The sequence below is a fragment of the Antedon mediterranea genome, chromosome 6 (genome assembly GCF_964355755.1).
Source record: "Antedon mediterranea chromosome 6, ecAntMedi1.1, whole genome shotgun sequence".
NCBI classification, from domain to species: domain Eukaryota; kingdom Metazoa; phylum Echinodermata; class Crinoidea; order Comatulida; family Antedonidae; genus Antedon; species Antedon mediterranea.
In genome coordinates this window covers 24,149,318-24,174,077 of record NC_092675.1, presented here as the reverse complement: position 1 = coordinate 24,174,077, position 24,760 = coordinate 24,149,318, and the positions used below count along the sequence as shown (strand labels likewise).

The 24,760-nt window shown below is 31.9% G+C and overlaps 1 protein-coding gene and 1 non-coding gene across 2 annotated transcripts; one reads left to right on the top strand and one right to left on the bottom strand.

Moving 5' to 3' along the window:
- Positions 1 to 1,806: 1,806 nt before the first annotated feature.
- LOC140052514 (uncharacterized) lies at positions 1,807 to 23,524 on the top strand. The gene is made up of 43 exons (XM_072098123.1): positions 1,807 to 1,843; positions 2,294 to 2,467; positions 2,571 to 2,699; positions 2,786 to 2,908; positions 3,451 to 3,611; positions 3,972 to 4,139; positions 4,486 to 4,671; positions 4,960 to 5,458; positions 5,864 to 6,049; positions 6,324 to 6,443; positions 6,584 to 6,780; positions 7,113 to 7,200; positions 7,470 to 7,679; positions 8,104 to 8,217; positions 8,567 to 8,827; positions 9,101 to 9,286; positions 9,726 to 9,958; positions 10,193 to 10,373; positions 10,506 to 10,646; positions 11,512 to 11,634; positions 11,852 to 11,974; positions 12,097 to 12,339; positions 12,576 to 12,698; positions 12,847 to 12,969; positions 13,359 to 13,481; positions 13,754 to 13,882; positions 14,478 to 14,600; positions 14,723 to 14,842; positions 15,301 to 15,456; positions 15,640 to 15,756; positions 16,004 to 16,249; positions 16,602 to 16,742; positions 16,888 to 17,010; positions 17,166 to 17,291; positions 17,456 to 17,568; positions 17,963 to 18,203; positions 18,351 to 19,118; positions 19,612 to 19,736; positions 21,483 to 21,705; positions 21,981 to 22,097; positions 22,516 to 22,760; positions 22,895 to 22,972; positions 23,153 to 23,524. The coding sequence occupies exons 2-43, from the start codon at positions 2,413 to 2,415 to the stop codon at positions 23,225 to 23,227; spliced, it is 7,362 nt and encodes a 2,453-aa protein (XP_071954224.1). The 5' UTR covers positions 1,807 to 1,843; positions 2,294 to 2,412; the 3' UTR covers positions 23,228 to 23,524.
- On the bottom strand, positions 19,288 to 19,362 carry Trnat-agu (transfer RNA threonine (anticodon AGU)). Its single transcript has one exon. It is a non-coding gene; the product is annotated as a tRNA-Thr (tRNA).
- Positions 23,525 to 24,760: the final 1,236 nt, after the last annotated feature.

Here is a 24,760-nt window from a genome sequence, read left to right as displayed (position 1 = left end):
CTAGCAACAAAACACATGACCATTTGCCTGCCGGTAACGTACATTTTTTACCCAAGAATGCATCCAATTTCTTGAAACACTTTCTAACGATGTCTATTTTCTTTTAGCCTGGATTCATTAATATGTACTCAATTAATTCGTTGCTTTTTTTTCAGATGATGAACCACCTCAAATATCTTGCCCAAGTGATGTAACAGAAATGCTGGACATTAATGTTGATGGAATAGTTATAACATGGAGCGATGCAACAGCTGTTGATAATGCCGGGGAAGTTACTATTGAACAGCTTCCTGATACTGCATACACGTCAGGTGATACCTTTTCTGAAGGTTCATACACCATAACATATTCAGCCACAGACAGTAATGGGCTTGTTTCTGTGTGTTCATTTTATATAACCGTCAATGGTAAGTTTTAATTGTAATCTAAAATTATTATTATTATAGTGAAAATGTTTAATTACACTATTTAAAGATCTATAAGTGCTGCTTATGTTTAGTAAAATTTATACTATTCAATTATCAAAACATAAGTTTTGTTCATCTACACAAACTCCTAAAATCGCATACTATATGCATAACGATTAAAGCATACATACATGCTGGGCTCTGATTTTGACTGTGATTCTTGGTTTTCAGTCAAGTCAATTTAATATGCTAAACTATGAAATATTCCGATATTGTTCTATAACAAATTTGTTTTGCATTTAGGCCCTGAGTGTAATCCTGGTTATAGACAGTGTCCAGATAAATGTTTAGATGAGCGCTATGTCTGTGATCATTACCAAGACTGCGAGAACGCATTTGATGAGTCAGAGGAAATCTGCGGTTAGTAAATTATTTAACTGTATACGCACAATGAAATACTATAAGATACATACTAGAATTAGTGATCCGATATCTTATAAATCAATAATTATTATAGCATCATAAAAAGCTAAAGTTTAACTACCTTGGCATGCAATTATTTATGAGGGATTACCTAAACACTTTAAATGCTTTTAAATTGACATAAACATTTATTGATGATGCACTTTCGGAAAGTCACGGGGGGTGTGGGACTATCCGCAAAATACAAACACACATTTTAAAATGTAACAATTATCTTCCGTTACACTCGACAGCCTCCAAATTGTAGTATTTCTATTTATACTTTTACTATCGTAGTAGTGTCAAACATTTATATAAATAAATATAATAGCATAATATTGTGTTGGGGATCATTGTTTATTTGTAATTTTGTTCTACAATTCCCTATGTGTTTGGGAAAAAGGTACAAATACAGTTCATAAACAATTTTTCTGTCACTAAAAATATGTTTTTTCTATCTTTACTGAACATTCAAACAATATTACTCGTGTTAAAGTACACACTGCTCTTGTCGTTGCAGGTACATGTTCTCTTGATGAATACCGTTGCCCATTAAGTTCAAGATGTATTCCAGAGTATTACGTGTGTGATAACTATGCTTATGATTGCCCCGAAAATAAGGATGAAGATGAAGAACTTTGTTCAAGTAAGATTTAAAATTATATTTTGGTTTACTATATAAATACTCTAGCAAAAGGTTTTTTTGAATTTGTGCATTATCAAAAAATAACATTCTACAAAAATGTATTAATAAAAGTAATACATTTTCATTTAAAATCGTATAATTGATTCTTTATCAGGTTTGTGCACATGGTCTTACTATATAATCCCAGACAATGTCATAGTAGGCGGCTATCAGTATAACTTTGCATCTGGAGAGAACGTAACATATTACTGTCAACAAGGATATACTTTGGTTGGTGAATCAGTTAGTGAGTGTCTCGATGGTGAATTTCAATTTCCAGAATGCTTTGGTAAGACTTGGTATTATATATGTCTTGAAAACAATGAATTTTCTCAGATTTAGCGTAATGTGCTGCTTTGATAAGATTTATACCGATTTTTTATTGGATTGTTGACGATTAATTTTGGCGTCACCGAATTTCACTTTTTGAGCATTTGACCTCTGACCTAGGTCTAAAAAACACAATTTTTTTCGGAGGGCCAAAACCTTTCACAATAAAACCAACCAACAGAAAATTAACGTCATAAAAATGTATTTTGCATTTTTCCTAAACCTATTAAAAATTATTTATTTAGCCTCAGTCACTTAGGGTAGAATACTCGCGTCTTTAAAGGGTTAAGCTTGCTTGGTTTGCTCAACTTCTACTAATACATTTGTTATAGAATTATTTATGCTACAAACAATAGGGTTTTCTTTAGATGTTTGACAAATACAACGAACGAACACAATTTTCTTTCAGCTAACTGTGAACCACTTTATATTGAGGGAGTTGAGATAACAGGATCTACAGAGCATGGTGAAGTAGTGGATTTTTCATGTGAACGAACTGGTTATGAGTTATTGCCAAGTCGTGCAACAATGTCAACATGCGATGACGGCATGTACAGTCGGCCACTACCTCGTAGATGTAGAGGTAAGTGTTATGAGTATAATGTTGTTAATATAATCGTTACAATGTTCTAACTTGGAGTTTCAATTTCTTTATTATTATATTAAATTGTCTTCCTTATCTTAAGATATTGATGAATGTACACAAGGCAGCCATAGCTGTGATCCAATAGGAACTTGTATTAATGAAGACGGTAGTTATCGATGTGAATGTCCTGTTGGATATACCCTCAACAACGATGGGTTCCAATGTGACGGTAAATATATTAAATGTTGTTATACGGATTACTTAATTCAAAAACATAAACATTCTTTTAAAAGAACTTTTATTCTTGTTACTAAGATGTGAATGAATGTTTACAAGACAACAACTGTGCAGAAGTTGGAAGTAGCTGTGCCAATACTGCTGGAAGCTATACATGTGAATGTACGGAAGGTTACATTGGTGACGGATTTACGTGTGAAGGTACGTCATTGTACAGCAGTATGTGGACATAATGGTAAATTTAGATGGATTCAACAATTGGATTCAATGTCTAAATTCCTGTGATGTTATACAAACAACTATTCACCTTGTCATCCATCCTGTCTATAGTTTCATAACTCTATTGCGATTAGAGAACCAATATTTAGACCTATTTAACAGATGATGACACTAGCCAGAATATACTATAATGTCTATAGTTTTTTTAGGTTTGATTACCTTACCAGTGCAAAATGAAATGTGTATACTGTAAAATATATATATTTAACTGCAAGACTGTCATTAGTTGTTTTTAACTTGGATAGAAAAAACAAAACCCAAAAGCCATTCACATCCATTTGTAAAATTGAATGTAATGAAAAATATTATGTCTTACGACACAAAAGCAAATTATATACTCGTTAGCATAATATCATTGTCGATATGTCTATGCTGCTAAAAAGTAGAAAAACACATTGTAACTGTATCATATCAAAAGCATTGAACTCTCAATTTTTACTTGATCTATAACTATATTATTTCAGGTGATTATTTCTTCTTGTGGGGATTTGACCAAGGTGATTATAATCTTAATGCTGAATACGTACTACCATCAGGAGATGATGAATTACCAGAAAAGATATCTCCAACTATAAGACCAACAAATGGTTTCCCGTTCTATGGTGATTTCTTTTATAGTATCTATGTAAGTGTTATTCATTCTATCATCATTAGCACGTAAATGCATAATATTGAAGTACAGCACCCTGGTAATGTTAAGCTTAAATTTAACATCTCAACATGTTTGAGTTGTACTACATCTGTGGCCTGAAAACATTTGTATAGGAACCGAATCACTGGAATATTCAAATTTTTTTAAAGATATTATATTATGTGTCAGTTTCTGTTGTCTATTAGTAAAAGTAAAAGAATTTATTTATTTTCTAAAATGTATTTCATAAGCTATAACTTATAGTAGTTGATTAAATAATCATTTGTGTTAAATTGCGTACTGCAAAATAAAATAATCGCAATTTTAAATTGATTTTCCATTTTTTATGTTTAGTTTACGGAAAACGGCGTGATCATTTTGTCTAGAGAAAATGAACAAAAGTATGGGTTTGCAAATCCTCCTGATGGTGGTCTTGGAAGTACCTTTACACATAAAGTCATTGCACCATTCTGGGCTGATTCTGATTTATCAAACAGCGAAATTGGAAACGTATTCTACAGTGTAAGTCAACTAAAATGTTTTCCCTAGCAATCTATTATCTTCAACTTCAAACACTATCAATGTGGACATATATAGTTAACATAGTGTCATACCTATTTATATACATCAAAATGTACCGTAACAGATTAAGGCTCCTCCTCTATACTCCACCTCATCAGTCACCTTCGTATCATCAATTTTAGTGATTAAATACTTTTTCTATCTACATATTTATGTCATAGCTGTTTTCGTTATAAATAAGAATTATTTTTAAAATCAAATAATTGTTATCTTGGTTTTACAGTATTTCATTGTTAACATTGAAAATTAGTGATGCAAATGAAATATTTACATTGTATTTTAACAGGTGTATAGCCGAAGCTTTAGCTCTGCAGCAACAGATCGTGAGGAAGAAATGTTGTCTGAAGGATCATCTCGTGTCAACACGTTTCTTGGTACAAATACACTTCCTAATGACTTCAATGCTAATTGGATGCTTGTAGTCACATGGGACAGAGTACCACAGTATCCCGTGGAAAACAATGCTGAAAATGTAAGTAAACTACATTGCAACAACTTTTAATATAATATTATTAATTTCGCAAAAAATAAAACAGTATGGATACTTTAAACAAGCGCATGTAATATACTTACAATGTGACATTTAAACTCAAATGAAATGCAATTATTAATTATAACAATCCAAAAAATGTCCCTGTAATTACCTGTATTGTAGTATATTCGCTAATGTTGAACAATTGTATGAAATAATGTGTTGATAATGTGTCACTACTCGCATATACACAACATGTATAATAGTCGGAATTATATTGCTTTGCAGACGGCAACGTTTCAAGCAGCTCTTCTCACAGATGGTGTTTATAGTTTTGCTATCTTCAACTATAAGATCGGTGGAATGCTATGGGATCCCACTGTCCTTGCACAGAAGAATGTTGTGATTGGATACGGAGTTGGTGCATATGGAGAGTATTACAATGCTCAGTTAGATTCCAGCATGTTTCCAACTGAGGACTCAAGATACACGCCTGAATCAACAAGTAATACGGACTTTAATGGGCAGTGGTTCTTTCGACTTGAAGATAACAACGAATATACTATCAATTATAGACAATATTGCATGGATTGGAGGCAGTTTGAATATGATAACTTGTTTTGGGCAGAAGGTCTTGGAACATGCCCTTGTGCGTTTGGCCAAGGGTCAAATGATCTTGGGTTTGGCAATGGTCAACGAGGAAATGGGAACAGAAATGAAGATGCAAACAATAATGGAAATAATGAACTTTCTCCTGAACTACTTAATGACATTAATAACATAGCAGGTAAGGACAATTTAGTTTACAATAAGTATTCTTAAGTCTGAAGATTTACCTATGCTTAATAAACCATTTTGTATTGAAAATAATTCGTCTTGCAATGTATATAGCTCTCCCATATATTTTGCTTAATACCTTTCTCCATCGGCAAATCGTCTTCGAGTCATTTGGTTCATATCGATGGCTTGCAAATACAATTCAATATGGAAAAAAGAAACATTAAGCGCAGCAGAACTGCAATTTCTAGTCACAGGCAAAATATATCACTGCATCATTATACACTTACATTATGTTTTTAAAAATGAGTCTAAATATTATCGTTATCTTATTAATCCGAAATATGAAAAACTGCATTGCAGTGTTTTAGTTTTTAATCAATGTATTATAATGGCATGATTTGTTACACAATAGGTACTCCATTCTGCCTACAAACCCAGGTGTCGTCGGTGTATGGAGCAGGTATGATGTGTTGTTATAGGGCAGATGGATCACTTATTGAAGGATATGAAAACAACGTGTTCACTAGCAGCTTTGTTCAGAGATATCAATTTGTTGAAGGACCATTCTTTAATTTTTTGGCTTATTTATATTGGTTTTGTAAGTATTTAAGTTATATAATGTATAGTACCTCGCTGCAAAATGCCATTACAATTTAAAGATGACCATATGATCAAGCTTTGGCATATTATATGCGTGCTATTCAATAATTTCAAATAAGGAAATGCATGTCACATTGAAGAATTGATTAAATGTAAGTGTATTATTGCGGCATGCGGATTCGGTGAATTTGGCTAAAATGGAATATGTTACGGTATGTTTCTTTTGCATGACGTCTGTAAGAAGTATGAATTTTAAAATGTTTCTTTTTTAGATTTTGATTTGATACCTCGTTATGTATGTTGTGAAATGTCTAATGACTCGTACTACTGTGACCTGTATTCTGAAGTTAGACCTAAAGGAACATGTGGAGGATATCTTCCTCCTAACACAGGTAACTACAATTATATTACAATGTTATTATAAAGATGAACATTGTAGAAAGAAGGGTCTACCATCTAAAGTAGAATGCATTGAAAAGGCAATGAGTTGATATAATTTGTATACAAACATAATACTTTACCATTGTTATAGGTTGGATGTTTGGTGATCCTCACATCCGTACACTTGATGGCCTTGAGTATACTTGTAACGGTATTGGAGAATTTGTTCTTGCCACGGTCAACGATGGTGAATTTACACTGCAAGGAAGAATGCAAAAGCCAAATAGTGAAGAAGATGTACAGGCGACAATATTTTCAGCATTTGTAGCTAATGGCGGCCCAACAACGGTAGGTGAAAATTATGTTCTTTATAGTGTTAATCTGATTAATTTTATAGTGATAGTAAAATTAATTTTGTCTATCCATACATAATAACTTTCGTAGACCACAGGTTGTGTAAAAGCAAATAGATAAATAGATTTGTCAACATTTCAGTTAAAAGACAAATATCACAATTGGTATTCGCTAATGTTACCCAGTGAAAATGATAATAATAATGCGTTATCTTGTGCTTGTTTTACACCTAAACATGCTATGTAGTGTAGTGTGTTAATTGCAGCAATACCTGAACTCTAAATAAATATTTACTGATTGTTTATCTTCTATACATTTCCAAACAGGTGCAAATGACGTTGAATGACAATGCAAATGACTTTGATATTTTGGTTAATGGAAGCATTGCAGTAAATAAATCGAGTCTCGATGAAGGTATTACTTATTTTCAACAGATTTTCTGTTTTACATTAATGTAGTGGTCTATCTTTAAATCCAATTAAAACGCCGTATGTGTATACTACTGCTACGCCAACTACATTTCAGTTGAATATATGTATTAGCATAACACAATAATCATACTAAGACTAAAAAATAAATCATTTTGTTTGTCAAACAAAATGATTTATTTATTATCTACAATCCTACAAAATGCACTTATTCACATACTGAGACTAGTTATAATTGTATATAATTATCTTCAGGTCCGTACACACCGCCATCTGACACTGGGTTTATAATAAGTCTTCCTTCTGGAAATTCAACTGGAAATTCAACTGGAAATTCAACTGAAAATCGTATAATTGCAACTTGGTTATCTGGAATTTCTATTTCTGTTTCTCTGACTGGTACTGTATTAGAAGCTGTATTTTCTATTCCAGAGAAATATAAAGGAGCAACAAAGGGATTGTATGGTGGGTATATTTCCTCTATTATTATCCAATATATTTGTTTAGGCATTAACCTTTTTTTACTAATTGTTCATTTTATAACATTAAAGAGCTGCATATTTGCTACAATAAAGTAAGGTACAAATAGATATATTTACCCAAATAATTTAACCAGTGCTTGAAAAAAATCGAGAAAAGAAGAAATTTACTCTGGCAACTTATGATATCTCACTACTTGTGGTCTGTTGGATAAATATTTCAGGAGTAAAAGCACTGTGAGATGTTTTTCTTGAAAAATGTTCCCTGTTTATGTTTATAAAAAATATTGAAAAATGTGCTATAGGCCTACATTTTAATAATTATTAACTCAATACTTCAGTAAAGTGTAAGAGTTTAGACTTTGTATCTGAAGTTTCTATATGTTTATAAATATTTCATCATTTTTCAGGTGTTTGGAACGATGATATAAACGACGATCTTACATTTCCAAATAATAGTATGATTTCAGTGCCAGAAGATGGATTGGTTACAGATAGTGATGGTTTTCATTTTGGGAACACATGTAAGCTATATTTACAAGCTCACATTATTAGATTTGCTTTCTATATAAGGTAATCTAAATTACGATAACGATAAAATAAAATGTCTGATGCAAGTACAATTAGCAAGTCGCCATCACTTGTGAGGTGGTAACGTACCTCTTCATTGGCTGACATTTAAATGACAATGACAATGACAACTTTTTTTATTTTCTTTGTAAATAAAGTAGATAAATAAACGACAAAATTTAAATTTATAATTACATAATTGATTTAAACAAAGAAAAGGGGAAAATTCTTGAATCACTGATAACATTTATTACAATTATATTTATGTTTATTACATTTGTGTTTACTTTCTTTTTTTTTCAGGGAGAACTACGGAGGAGTCTTCACTTTTCAGTTACGCTGATGGTCAATCTTGGGAAACATTGAATAACCTAACATTTGTACCATTATTCTTAGAAGATCTCGTAGAACAATATTCTGGTACAGAACTGTACAATGAGGCGATTGCTGCATGTGGTAATGATCGCATGTGTCTTTTTGATGTACTAGCAACAAAAGATATTTCTTTTGGTATAAATACAAAAGAAACAAATACAAACAACAATGAAAACGCAGAAGAACTTGGTAAGACACAACATAACATATCACATAAATTATAAACGTATAAATATTTTTTTTTTTAATTTATTCCGTATAAATATCCAAAAAGAAAAACAAAACCGACACAACGGTGACATGAGGCAGAACAAATAAACGTGTAAATATTGATATGAAATAGTCTCATTCATTTTAATTAAATTGTTGTCCTTTGAATAATCAAGTGTCTTGCACATTTTACTACAGAACCATACCAATCTATTATTTTCTTTCTCATGTTTACGTTTATTTCCGTTACAGCAAACTTTCCACCAAATATTACAAGCGTTCTTGAAATTTCTCCTGTTGATTCAATTAATGGAACCAACCGCTTTTTGGTTATGGTTGGAAGTCAATATATTCTAAGGGTTATTACATCTGACCCAGAGAATGACACGATAACTTATTCACTTCAAGATGCGGTTCCAGGTGCTGGTATTGATGCTGGTAAGTAAACCTTATTTTCACCATCGGTCTTATTCTTAAAGATATGGCGTGGAAAAGTGAAATCAACATCGATTCATAGAAGAAAAAAAAAACTATATGACTGCTGTATAGAAAATACAGAAACCTCTTCAATGCCTGTGTTCCATTAGCAAATAGATTCGCGAGAATATAATACGGTATTCCTGATTTCCGATTGGTTGCGTAGCTTTTCGCGTCACAAACAGTTTCCTTTTTTGCTTTGTTTTTTTTTTTGTTTTTTTTGTTTTTTTTGTTTTGCTAAATACTAGCTTAGTGCACATATAGGTAAACTATTGAACTTAATTGTCTTAATTTCTGATGATGGAAGGTACAGTAATCTCCTGTCATCATTGATGATGTTAGTCTGCTAACATTTGTTTAGTATACATTAGCCTACAGTAGTCTATGTATTCAAACAAAGAATGTAATTATAGTTTAATATTTAAGAAATGCATGTATTATCTTAAAGATGGTATTTTTATATGGACACCTGGTTCAACCGACCAAGTTCAAGTTACACTGGTTGCCACAGACAGTAAAGGAGCGGCAACTGCATTTCCACTAGAAATTATTATTTGTGAATGTGATAATGGTGGGGTTTGTAATTTCAACGCTCTTGTCGATGGATCAGATCTTGTTAACAGCCGTTTCGCAGTAAGTAATTATTACACATAAGTTTAACTAGCCCGAAAGGCTCTTATTATTATATTTTTGTTTGTTATTCCAATAAATAACACTAACCGCATAGTACTTGAGAGTAGAGAGGTTCATAAAACACTTGTTTAACTTAGAAAAGAAATTAATTTAGTTTAGAAGTTTAATTTCCAACAACCATGCAAAACAATGAAATGTCACTGTGTTGTGTCACTGACAATGTTAATGTTTTAGGTGTCCGAATGTGATTGTCCACCTGCCTGGACGGGCACCGATTGTAGTGAAGATTACAATGGATGTTTGGATGAACCTTGTTATCCAGGAGTCTCATGCATTGATCAGGAAGCTCCGTTAGCAAATGTTTCATGTGGAGATTGTCCAAATGGTTTAGTTGGAAATGGGTTCAAGTGTTACGGTGAATTTTTAATAATTGTTAATTAATATTTATAAACAAACGTGGTTAAATAATAAAAATTTACTGGTTAATTAGTGTTTCGTGTGAATGTATTTAGTACGGCTAATTGTATTTCTATGGCCTTTCTTGTAGATTACAACGAATGCGTTGAAGGTCGTGACAGGGATGACGGTGTACCGTTCTGCCAACAAGAATGTACCAATACTTTGGGCTCATACACTTGCAGCTGCAGAGAAGGATATGGCTTGAATGCTGATTTAAAAAATTGTAGTGGTAGGTTGATGTTCAATGTTTAAAAAAACAAGAAAAATAGTAATGGAAACTTTATCTCATGTTGCATACATTGTTAGATCAATTTCAATGGACCTACACGTGTTTTTAATAACTAGTTTTATATATAACTTGTTGACGATGTTGTATTGTGTTATTCTTTCTGACGTAGACTATAATTTATTGACTGGTATATCTTTATTCAAAAATGAAAACAACAAATTTACACACAAAAAAATCATAAAATATAGCAGCATATAGGGACGCATGCGTCCCAAGCTGAATTGCATTTCATGATAACATTAAAATAAGTGATTACAATTTAAAAAAAAAAAAAAAAAAAAGGATCAAAGGGCGCAACTCACAAATTAAATTCGTTGATTAAGTTAATCAAATAAGGTAGAGGACTGTTACTATGACGCACTGTATTACAATTGACATTGCGAATCCTGTCGGCATTGCGGGTGTTGTATTTGTGCACAACATTATCCCTGGAAGGAAGAAGTGAGAAAAATTTAGACTGAGGATTCAAGATGGATTTAGCAAAGGCAATACATAGGTCCCGACGCCTGTGACTCAGACCATCCAGGCGCAACGTGACCAAAGCATTGTCATAACCAGTATAATTCCTACCCAAAACAATTCTACAGTCACGTTTCTGGACCCGTTCGATTGCATTAATGTGATCAATTGTAAGACCACCATTCCAAATGGGTACCGCATATTCTAAAACTGGTCGTACCGCACCTACATACACTGACACAAGATCATCAGAAGGAACACCACGACGTTTAAGCGTTCTCAAAGAGTAAAGTTTGCTTTCAAAATAATTTGAATTTTATTAACAGGAAAACATATTTATTTTCAGACATTGATGAGTGCATGATGATGACTGATGATTGTAGTGAGTATGCAACCTGTGAGAATACAGAAGGATCTTTCAACTGCACATGCTCAGAAGGTTACAGTGGTGATGGAAAGACGTGTACAAGTAAGTTTATACTAAATTAGTTAAAATGTAAAGGAAAAACATTTTAGTGAAAATATGAGAGCTTGAGCTTATAAATAAACAATTATATCGTAAGTAGCACACATTGTAGCAGATAGTTTCATCGTTGCCATCTAGTAAATACATTTTGCTTGGTAAATTATTATCGAGTATTCATTTGCAAGCGATTATTACTGTTTTCTGTTATATTTACATAAAGACAACAACGAATGCGGTTACACTGACTACCCATGTGACGAAGAGGCCGACTGTATGGATACAGAGGGTTCATACATTTGCCAATGTGCTGATGGCTACGAAGGAGATGGAAAAACCTGTCAAGGTATATTGTTAAACAATTGACAATAGGCATATATGAACCAAATAAAGCACACGTGTCAAATTTTTGTTCCCAAATTCTCTTGATATTAATGTTAATGTGTTACTTCTACTATTTCAATCTAGATATTGATGAGTGTGCTCGTGCACTTCATTCATGTGACATGCAAGCTGATTGCACCAACATCCAAGGGTCTTATATGTGCTCCTGCTCTTCGGGCTGGACCGGTAATGGAACATTCTGCGTAGACATAGACGAATGTCCTAACAATCCTTGTCCGACTACTAGATTTATTTGTCAAAATATACCAGGTAGCTTTGTCTGCAGTTGTCCAATTGGCTATGTAGGAGATGGTTCAACTTGTATCGGTACGCATACACATTTTCCTAACATTTCTCTAACTACAAGTATTACATTTATTCAATTTTTTTTTTATTATTTATTTATTTGTTGACTACATTTGAAATATAAGTTATATATATAGTATTATTTAAGTTTCTCCAGCATAAGTGCATTCTACTTTTTTATAAAACTCTCATGTTATTACATAATGATGTATCTTATGAAAATTAAAATTGAAATTAATTTGAAATGTTCTAATTAGATGTTAATGAGTGCACTACTGGTAGTCACAACTGCTCGGAAACTGCTATGTGTTTTAATACCAATGGCGGGTTTGAATGCCCATGTAGAGAAGGCTATAATCTGACAGATGGTACATGTCAAGGTATGTGAAGGCTTTCACACATTATTTGATATAGGCCTTTTCATCACTTCTTCGTAAGTTAAACATACTGGTGCATTATACTCTATTATGCAATAATGTATCATACTTTTGCAAACATGTTGTTAACTGTATCTACATTTTATTTTAGATGTAAACGAATGTTTAGCAGAAACTAGCCCATGTGACACAAACTCAGACTGTGGAAATACCATGGGAAGTTACATGTGCACATGTCATTCTGGATACATGCTAAATGGACAGATCTGCCAAGGTATCATATTAAATTAAATGAAAAATAAATATATCTAATCTTTTACAGTAATTGAAATGACGTAATTAATCACAGTTGACTGTACGTTGTAAATTGTACTTAAATTAATTAGCAAAAATGAAATAACTATGAATTATTTATTATATCGGTAAATAAAAAAGGTAGACAACTTTTATTTTTCAAAAAATCATCTTCTGTATATTCATTTTGATGGTGATAAGCTTTGATTAACTATTTTAGTTTTGTTCACAATGAGGTTATTATCATAATAATAATATTTTTCGATTATGACAAAATGACATAAATTACAGTTCAAAAAGTGGAGTGAAGTTTATGTTCATATCTTTCAACTCATAAATTATTAATAATTATGCATTAATTATATTCAGATTTGGATGAATGCGAACTTGACATTCATGAATGTCAACAGATGTGTAATAACACAAATGGAGGATATTCTTGTTACTGCACTGATAATTATGAATTAAGAAACGATGATGTATCTTGTCAACGTAAGTTATCGATACCCGATGCTTCTTTCAATGTTCTTTCATGTTAATTGACTGTGTGAATGCGAGGAAGTTAGGACGTACCTTACACTATTACCTTCGATATCTTTATGAAATGAGTACAATTAACAAGTAGATGTTAAGACAATTAGACAATTATAATTAAAAGGTTTCTTTTTATAATTAATGTTTCGCCTCCTAGAAGAATATCACTCTTAGATTAATAGTTGAAAAGAACCCGGAGTTGCAATTTATTTTTGTCTGTTTATTTTCAGCAATACAAGGAGCCGAATGTGATACTGACCCATGTGTGAATGCATTTTGTTCAATGAACGGAAATGACGTTGAATGTTTGTGTAAACAAGGTTATGAAGCAATTGAGGGAAATACAACGCATTGCCAAAGTATGTATTTTTTTATTTTTTTTAGAATGAATACGTGTACTAAGACAACGTAATAATGGGCATTTAAAATGAATAGTTTCCCTACTATTGTATAAAAAACCAATGGATACAACTGTAGATATTTAAGTTCAATAACAAAAAATAAACAAAAATAATCAATACACTTAAAAGCGTAACAGAAAGCTAGAAAAGACTGAATAACAATAATTTCAGAAATGTGTCGAAATTTGTTTATTATTATACGTTTTTACATTTTATGAAAGAAATTATTATGATTTCAAAACAATAATAAAAAAAAACAAGAAAAGAATTAATAAAAATAATAATAGAAATATAATAATTAACGAATATCTATTATATATTTGGGATAAATAACTAATGTAAAAGTGGTTGTTTACAACACAAAAGAGGAATGTTTAGATGCCGAGAAAAAACATAAATCTAATAAGATTTACATAAACATTCAATTTTGGTTTAAGGATCTTGTAAGTCATGATTATTATGTTTAATACAAAAAAAAATTGTCTGACAGAACCGATTAATTGGATTGTCATCAACACCTAACCGATTCATATTTCTATTATTTGTTTTACAGATATTGATGAATGTTCGACTGGAGATCACATGTGTTCTGGTTCTTGTTCTGATACTGAAGGATCTTACAATTGTTCCTGTATTTCTGGATATCAGTTGGCAGATGACAAGAGGAGTTGTGAAGGTACACATGTAGTGTAACGACTGAGACTAATATATGTGATAAAACATGAATTAATATTGTTATTATGTTTACTTTATTAAGAAGTCTTGCTTTATTTACTTATGATTTACTACATTTAATAGATATAAATGAATGTGAGATTCCTGGTACATGCAGTGAAAATGCAATGTGTTCAAATATACCTGGTACCCATATATGTTCCTGTAACTCTGGATATAACGGCAATGGTTTACAATGTACTGGTAAAGTACAACTTTTTTTTTAAAATTAGTTGAACAAAATTGGCGAAAAAAGCAATGCCTTTTTATCTAATCTTTGATTTCATTAGATTGTTTAATAACTTTATTTTTATTCTTAAACTTGTATTTATGAAACAAGTATACAGATGATCAACCATTAAGACAGATGAGCAACAACAAATGGAATTTACTAAATCAATGTCTTTCTACTAACTTCAAACTAAATAGAAACATGTGCATACTGATATACATTGTAAAATGATAACTAGTACTATTTAATTGTAAAAATGTTTATTTAGTTTGCAAGTGAAATTTATTAGTTAAACTATTACACCTCCATGCTTAGACAGGATTGAATATAATGCTCTAAATTGAATCATTATTGTTTGATTCATTGATTGTTGTTATATTGACTGCTGTAAAGAATGTAACATAGCATTATGATTTTGTTTTTCTCGCAGATATCAATGAATGTGAACATATTCGTGTTTACTGTACGGGAAATGAAACATGCGAGTATGAGCGATGTGATGATGCTGCGTACTGCGACAATAATAATGGATACTACATGTGTCATTGTAATGATGGATATACTGGAAACGGAATGATGTGCTTTGGTAAGTCATTTTGTGTGTGCAAATGTGGAATGTTCCATTTTAAAATATTATTGTTCTTTCTTAGTTTACCCATGCTCTATCTGTAGGCCAATATTTGATACCACTGAATACTAGGTTCATTACTTCTTCATAATGGTATTTGCCGTATTGTTAGGGTATTTGGTTTTATTATTGTATCTGTAGATATTGATGAATGTTCAACCATGCCATGTGATTCAATGGCCACCTGTATCAATACACCTGGTAATTATTCATGCACCTGTAACGCGGGGTTTACTGGCGATGGTGAAACCTGTCAAAGTAAGACTATAATTTGTTTTTAATATACTTGAAGGCTTATGAATAACACAATTATGTAATAAGAAAATATAAATATACTGGCGGAGTTGTTTTTTAATATATTGGTTAAATTTTATACCAAACTAGTAGAACTAGTAACAGTAATATTTTGAAGAATAATGTTGACATAGTCACATTTTTTCTGACAGCTTTCTAATCTAGTGGAATCTAGTACAAATAATAAATATTTTGTATTTTTTTCCGTTAGATATTAATGAATGTGACATAGACAATACATGTGTTGAAAACGCTGATTGTACAGATTCGGTTGGATCATACACATGTACCTGCCAGGATGGATACCGAGGAGACGGATCAACAAACTGTACCAACATAAATGAATGTGAAGAAAATACACATGATTGTCACACAAAAGCCACCTGTACTGATACACCTGGATCATTTACATGTGTATGTAATTCTGGATTTAATGGAACAGGAAATAATTGTGACAGTAAGTAGTATTAATGTTTAAACAGTGAGCACGTATTACACTTTACTGTATATACTTAGAGTACCCGAAAGGGAAAAGGAAGTTCATTAATTAGTAATACGTGTTATTGTCAGAAACACTATACATTTTAGAATGTAGTATAGCTTTTCACGAACGATTGAAAACACATTGTTGATTTATTGTTTATGTTATTAATACACACAGAACTGATTAACTGTTAAGTTCACATATAATATAGTTAGCCACTACTGCTCTATCTGTATACAAACATTATAGACAATGACAAATAAAATATTATTACTGTACTTTTAGTATTATATACTAGTACTATACGTTCTTGATTATTCAAAAGATATTAATGAGTGTGCGTCTAATGATCTTAACAACTGTGATGAAAATGCATCTTGCATGGACTTGGAAGGATCTTTCTTGTGCATGTGTAATGATGGATATGCTAGTAATGGAGATATTGCAACAAATGGAAACTGTAACGGTAAGTACACATTATAAGTGAATTGCAATATTAAAGGTCTTATTGTAGTTTTAAACTCCAGATTGTAAACTAATCATAAATATTATAATATACCGTATTATGTTACTAATGCTTAGATGTGTCTATTGCATTTATATTTTTCTAGATATTGATGAGTGTGAACTGAATACTCACAATTGCTCTAACTTGGCAACATGTGAAAATGTTCCTGGTATATTTGAGTGTTCCTGCTTAGACGGATATCAAGGCAATGGAAATCTGTGTTCAGGTATTAAAGATATGTTTTTGTTTTTTTTTCATTTGTTATAATTAATGTAGTAACTAATCATCTCATTCTGTAGTCTGAAAGTCACTATAGATGCAATTTATATTATTAACATTAAAACCACATTTACATTTTTGTTTCTGTGTGTAATTCTGTAGATGTTAATGAATGTCTTTCTTCTAATCGATGTGACAATGAAGAAAACAGAATGTGTGTTAATTATGATGGGAACTATACATGTGTTTGCGAGGAAAATTTTGTAGAAGTACAAGATACCTGTATAGGTAATTTTTTCTATGCTATTCCAGATCTACTAAAATTTAACAATTTTATCAAATTAATAGTTGATGAATTAATTATTTATTTATATAAAACATTACGCAGTGTTTTTTAGTCATAAGCCGAAAGATTAACACAACAAAAACAAATGGTTTTTCATTTCTTAAAGAATCATTAACGATGTACCTAGGAATCAATTTCACGGACATTAAGGGAGTCGTTGTCAGTGCCATGCCCACTATTCTGAATTCGATTGATATACAGACACAACTTGCAGCTGATGTATGTATATATGTTTTTATAGTTTTATTATTATTATTACTAATCTGTACTTTATCGGAGGTCGTTGATTTATAATAACGTTTTGTATTATAATTGCTTAGTATCATACACAATTTTGAATTCAGTTATAGTTTTAATCTCCATGATCTGCTAACCAACCTAGTTAAAATGCTGACTGCCATAGAATAGTGGTGTTGCAATGGACACTGTTACATGTTTATTATGCATACTTTCATTTCGATACAATGTGGTAATTTCCAAAAAAGAAAAAATGGTACTTGTAGGCCTATATTGTGTGTTTGTTCACAAATGTCTGCTTATAAAACCAGCAACTTGGACATTTTACTAATATTTTGAGTACATCTCTATAGTGTCAATTTCATATTTTTACTAGGTGTTTGCTATTTTTGAGATGTCAAGCATCAGTAGCTCAATATTGCAAGTAAACATACATACGTACAGAACAGTGTCTTTGTTTCAAGAAGTTAATTTCAGACTTGATCTTCCTGCATCAACTGACCTTGACTCTTACGACATTGCTGCAGCATTCTACGGAGGTTTGTCTGGTGCGGATAATAGCCAAGTACCACCTGACAGTTCTATAGATACAGCATCTTTGATTGCAATGTTGCCTGGTAAGTCTGCCAATAGGTTGTAGTTCTCAGCAGTGACCTCAATTCCAGAAAAAAAAATATTTTAATTTAGCATATATACACAAAAATAATGCAAGTTAATAATATTATATTTAATTTGTATGTCAATCATATTGTTTTCCGTTTCAGTTGTATCCACAATTCAACCTTCAACTGAATCCACATTTACTACAACACAAGATGCTACCATGACAGGAGAGTCAACTACAACACCAGATGCAAAAACCACACCTCCAGATATACAGACTACAGCACCGCTAGTACAAACTACAGCACCTGATGAAGTAAAGACTACAGCACCTGATGAAGTAAAGACTACAGCACCTGATGAAGTGAAGACTACAGCACCTGATGAAGTGAAGACCACAGTACCTGATGAAGTGACGACCACCGCACCTGATGAAGTGAAGACCACAGCACCTGATGAAGTGAAGACTACAGCACCTGCCGAAGTGAAGACTACAGCACCTGATGAAGTGAAGACTACAGCACCTGATGAAGTAAAGACTACAGCACCTGATGAAGTGAAGACCACAGCACCTGATGAAGTGAAGACCACAGCACCTGATGAAGTGAAGACTACAGCACCTGATGAAGTGAAGACCACAGCACCTGATGAAGTGAAGACTACAGCACCTGATGAAGTGAAGACTACAGCACCTGATGAAGTGAAGACTACAGCACCTGATGAAGTGAAGACTACAGCACCCAATGAAGTGAAGACTACAGCACCTGCCGAGGTAAAGACCACAGCACCTGATGAAGTGAAGACTACAGCACCTGATGAAGTGAAGACCACAGCACCTGATGATGTGAGGACTACAGTACCACAAGTACAAACTACAGCACCAGGACAGCAAACTACGCCAAAAATTGAAACTACTACAGCCACAGAAGGTTTGTGTGTTACCTCCGCCAATGAGGTTGTATTTTATCACCGCCAACCATTATAACACCCCACACAAATCACTCCCGCTACCTGAGAAATAACTTTGTATATAATTAGATGTTTTACCCTACTCTGACGTAATTTGTACTTTATACTAAGTACATTTGAGAATACTAGTAGTTCTCGGATGGGACTCGAACCCATGACCTCCAGATCACTAGCCTGGCGTTCATACCTCTAGACCACCGAGCTTGCGCTGATGACTAGTGGTTAGATTCGAGCCCAAGTAAGCAGCAGGTACTGCACCAACAGGATTGTAATTGTAGTTTTTTCGTCAGGGAGTTGAGTAATTAGATGTTTTGCCCTACTCAAATGTACTTGGTATAAAGTACAAATGACGTCAGAGTAGGGCAAAACATCTAATTACTCAACTCCCAGACGAAAAAACTACAATTACAAACTTTGTATAATTATGTCATTCCAATCATCGATTTCTTTCAGGTACAACATATTCTATTTCCATACGCATTATCAGTATTGGAAGTTCAGATGCAGAATATGTTGATGATTTAGGTGACCCAAATTCTGCACTTTACATGTTGTATGAACAACAAATTTGTAATTCGGTAAGTGTACCAATTTTAAAACAAAGTTTGTAATTTGAGCATTCAGACGTTAGTTAATTAAATATATATTATAGGATATTTGTCCTATTATAACAATCATTATTCTACATATTCATGAGTAGGCTCACGAATACTTGTCTCCAACTTGGTTTTAATTACCAGACTAGACTAGTATTGGTGTTCCACAAGGGTCCGTTTTGGGACCTTTGTTGTTTCTTGTATATGTAAACGATATATGTAACTCAAGTACACAAATTGAATTAATTAGCTTTGCCGATGATACAACAGGATTCAAGTGTGGAAATAACCTGAACGCATTGGCAAACACTATGAATGTGGAACTAGATAGAATTAATATGTGGTTCAAAGCTAATAAACTTTTATTAAACACCAGCAAAACAAATTACGTAATCTTTAAAACTGCCCAAAGGCGTATTATTACAACCAACATTGAATTGAAAATGAATAACATTACTTTAGAACAACAAAAAAATGTAACATTTCTTGGGGTTGTAATAAATGAGAACCTTTGCTGGAAAAATCATATAAGGCTTATTAGCAAAAAAACCGCTAGGTCTATTGGAATATTGATAAAAACTAGACATTTTTTTCCTAATTATATTTTAACAAATTTGTATAATACATTAATTCTACCGCACCTTCAGTATGGAAACATTATTTGGGGCAGTACATATGATAGTACACTAGAATCCCTTCTTAAACTCCAGAAAAAGGCTGCTAGAATAATTTTATTTAAAAAGCCATGGCAACATTCTGAGCCACTGTTTAAGCAATTAAATATTCTTAACATACAAGATATCAACAGAGTTACCGTCCTAGGTTTCATGGCCCAGATTAAAAGCAATGTTTTACCCAGACGAATCCAAATGATATTCAAAAGAAACGAAAATACTACCCATAATCTTCGAAATATTTGTAGCGTAAAACAACCATACTCTAGGTTAACGTCTGGTCAACATTTTATCAGTATTCACGGACCGAAACTATGGAACGAGCTCTGTAGAAATCACTTAGATATTGTTAACAAAAATTATAAAATACTAAAAAAATATGTAAAAAGAGACATTTTATCGAATTACAGAACTTAAAATGCTTTACTCATAAAATATAGATGCATATATTATGCATTTGTGTTGGTGTGTGCGAGTATACACACATAGTACAAATAATCATGTTAAAAAAACAGTATCGCTTTTTGATGATGAACAACTCTAAAATGTATATAGGAATGTTTTTTTTTTATTTTGTATCTATTATGTTGTGTTTATTGTTTTATGTCTTTTATGTAAAAGGGTCCTGCGAAAACAGAAGTGTAAACTTCTCTATGCAGGATCCTTGCCATCATTTATGCTATGAAACTGTATTTATAAACGATGAGTAAATAAATGTGAATTGAATTGAATTGAAATTCTATTTACTTTATAAAAATTTGTTTTAAGAATATTATTGAAACAAAAATTCTTAAATAAAATAAATTTATATCACAAATTATGAGAGATTTCAACATTAACTGTTATTGTTAGTATACATTTTGTTTTTGTAGTAATCAATTTATTTTAGATATTTCATAAACCGAAACAGTTTCTCGTTCAGTTCTTTTCGTTAGTTGTGTGTCGTTTTAATGTGTTGTTCAAGTTCTTGTCAAATTGTACTTTTGATTCACGGAAGAAGTAACATTTCATCCATGCTTGACCAGTATTCTAATAATTATTTTCTTATTCATAGGTAACAAATATAGTTGATCAGAGTACAATATCCCGTAACAGTCGCACATGCTCGGTTTCAAGCTTCGAGTCTGGTAGCATTATTGCCAACGTTGACCTAGTATACCAAGAAGACACCACATCTTCTGAAGAAATTCAAACAGTTCTTTCAGAAGGAATCGACAATGATCAGTTGCCGGATACCGAGTTTGTTATTGATGCTGCAGCCATAACAGTAACAGAAAGTAAGTTAAGATAAGATAAATTCCTTTTTAAAATGGGTTCCTATTTTTTTATTTATAATGTAGAATCATGTTGTTTACTAATGAATTTTTATGTCAGTCGATAATGAAGTTGGGGTCAATCAAACCATACTAAGAAGTTATCTTTAAGATGAGTTTTATTTAAACAAAAGAACATTTACTTTTAAAATGTTGTCAAACATAAAAAAACACCGTATTTACATTATTGACCCATAGATGTAATTGCTAAATAAATCAATTAACATATATTTCTTTAGTGTTGCTATGTACCTCTGATTACTGTTCTAATGGAGGGACATGTTCTGACAGTGTACAACCTCCTATTTGCAAATGTTCATCTGGTTACGAAGGTGATAAATGTCAAAATGAAAGTGGTATGTAATAACTATTTCAGGCTTAATTGTTTCTTTGTTTTTAGGCATATCAAGTAATTCTGTCAGAATAATATAATTGAATATCATCATATTCCCAAAACAAGAATAATATAAATGTTTTATGTAGTATGCGATTTTCAACATGTAAGACATTATGTTGTCGTTTTATAACATTAGGGTTAGGGTTAGGGGTTAGGGGTTAAGGTTATGTTGTCGTTTTATAACATTGTACTATGCTGTACTGAAGGCCCTAAAGTAATGAGTATAAGCATCCATAAACCGGGACCCCCACATTAGATTAAAATGTGATTGCACAATATGTTTTCAGTTAAATAATATTTCGAGAGTACATGTAGGCCTAAATTATTACATCCTCTTTGTTAAGATGAATGCAAATAATAATAATAATTCATTACAGATTACATAACTATATTTGCGATTGGTTTGGGTGTTGGAATCCTTGTTTTTACATTGATTTGCTGCATTGTCGGCGGTCTATTGTTCATGTACAACAGAAGAATGCAACGTCTGAAGAAATCAATGATTTATGGTAATGCAATGCCTTATCATTTTGGACACCTGGATAGTGACAGTCTTACTACTTCATCTAACTCAGACGTCCCCCGAAATATACGTCATCATATGTTAAACTCGCCAGCCGATGTAAGTTATGTTTTTCTATGAAATTAATATAATTATACTTTTAGTAAGAGCATATCATTTTATGTAAACGTTGCACCAAAAAGAAAAGAGTAGGCATAGCATCATAGTTTTTTATCCATTGTCTTTAACTATAGGTCATTGGATATAACCGACCTCTACCTCATACTGAATTCCGTCGGCCATACGTTGCCACTGGACAGGAGGAACGCATGGTGAGTTTATTATAATTTGCTTTTTTGGAATTCAATACATTTGTGTGAATGTAATTGGCTGTGACTAATAACACAATGAATGTTAGCAAAAATAATGCAATAATAATATTAAAAGAATTAGTCACAATGCCTTATTAATTCACTGTTTGATAATTTGATGTGTTTCTTTCTTTCCAACAGCATGTGTACGACAATAGAGGTGATATAGATGAAGAAAGATGGGTTGATCGCCGCCATAGGAATTACTACAAATAGAATGTGGACAACGCCTACTCCCCAAATTGGATTAAATTAGTATACTATAAAACTGATTAGAATATCGAAACCTTTCATTCAATATAGCTTTGTTTTAGAAATCATAAATATTATATTATCTTGAAGTGATTTAGTTATGAGGCCTATATTATATATATATATATATATGTATCTTTATCGTTTCAAATTAATTAATTAAATTTCAGTATATCACCGGGCGGTTTAGAATTAATGTTTTTTGCCTCTTGTGTTTATATATATATATATATATATATATATATTATTGTTTTTGTTATATTTACGTGTGTAATGCAATATTTTGTTATATTTTTTATTTTAGATTATAAAAAGATCCCAATGGAAATAAGTTAATAAGCTTTTGGGGCTATCATAGAAAATCTTTTATAAATGTATTTTTTTTATAGTGTCAGTAATGTATGCTATCACTTTGTATGTAGGCCTATTTGTATGATGATTTTCCTAATAAATTCAAATCAAATCATACATTATAATTACTGCCCAATACATTCAAAGTCAAAATCGATAATGTTTACTGTTAGTTAGGCCTAATCGCAATTAATTAAACTGAAACCAGTAGACCTATGTTAAAAAAATATATTTTAATATCTTTAAAAAACTTTTATAATTTAGATTTACTATTTTTGTATTAGTTTGATAAAAAATGTGTATGCATACCGTATATATTTATAATAAATGGGAAATACTTAGTTTCAGTTATATTTGTCAATTTTACTATATGTTAACTTTAGTTCAGTATGATTTATATTTCTCCAAAAACAACCCTGAGTCTCGAATCATACATCAAAACACTATTTTCGGAGTAAAAAACAGCCTAGCCTAGCCAGAGGTCTAGGTATATGTGTTTAAATAATAGTTAGGGTGTGTTATAAAACAAATATGATAGGAATAATGTTTTATAATTATCCGTGTAGGCCTAATGGTGCAAATAATTTCATTCGATGAAATGGAATTATATTTAATAATAAGCATCCGAAAAGTTAAATTATGGAGCTATAATTATATCTCCATTGTTAAAATCTTAAACAAGCCGTCTTTTTTTGGAAATACATCCGTAATAGATGGATTTTTCTTTGATGATGTTATGCGCGATTTGAACGATTTGCGCAATTTAAAATTGCGCAAAAAAATCCTTGCGCAATTTGAAATTGCGCAAATAATTCTTGCGCAATTTAAAATTGCGCAATCAACTTGCGCAATTTCAAATTGCGCAAGAAAATCTTTGCGCAATTTTAAATTGCGCTGCACAATTTGTAAATTGCGCAAGATAGTTCTTGCGCAATATGACACCTTTGCGCAATTTGAAAACGAACTGTAAATTTTCCCATACATGGCTATAGGCTAGGCCTAGGCAGAGGAGTTTAAAATTTAGTATTTTATTATATAAATAAGACCATTTCAATGAAGATAATGTTTAATACTCACTTTTTAAGTTTTTAATATTAGTTTAAGCTAGGCCATGTAACCTAGTCAGTATCAGTAGTCCAGACCTCT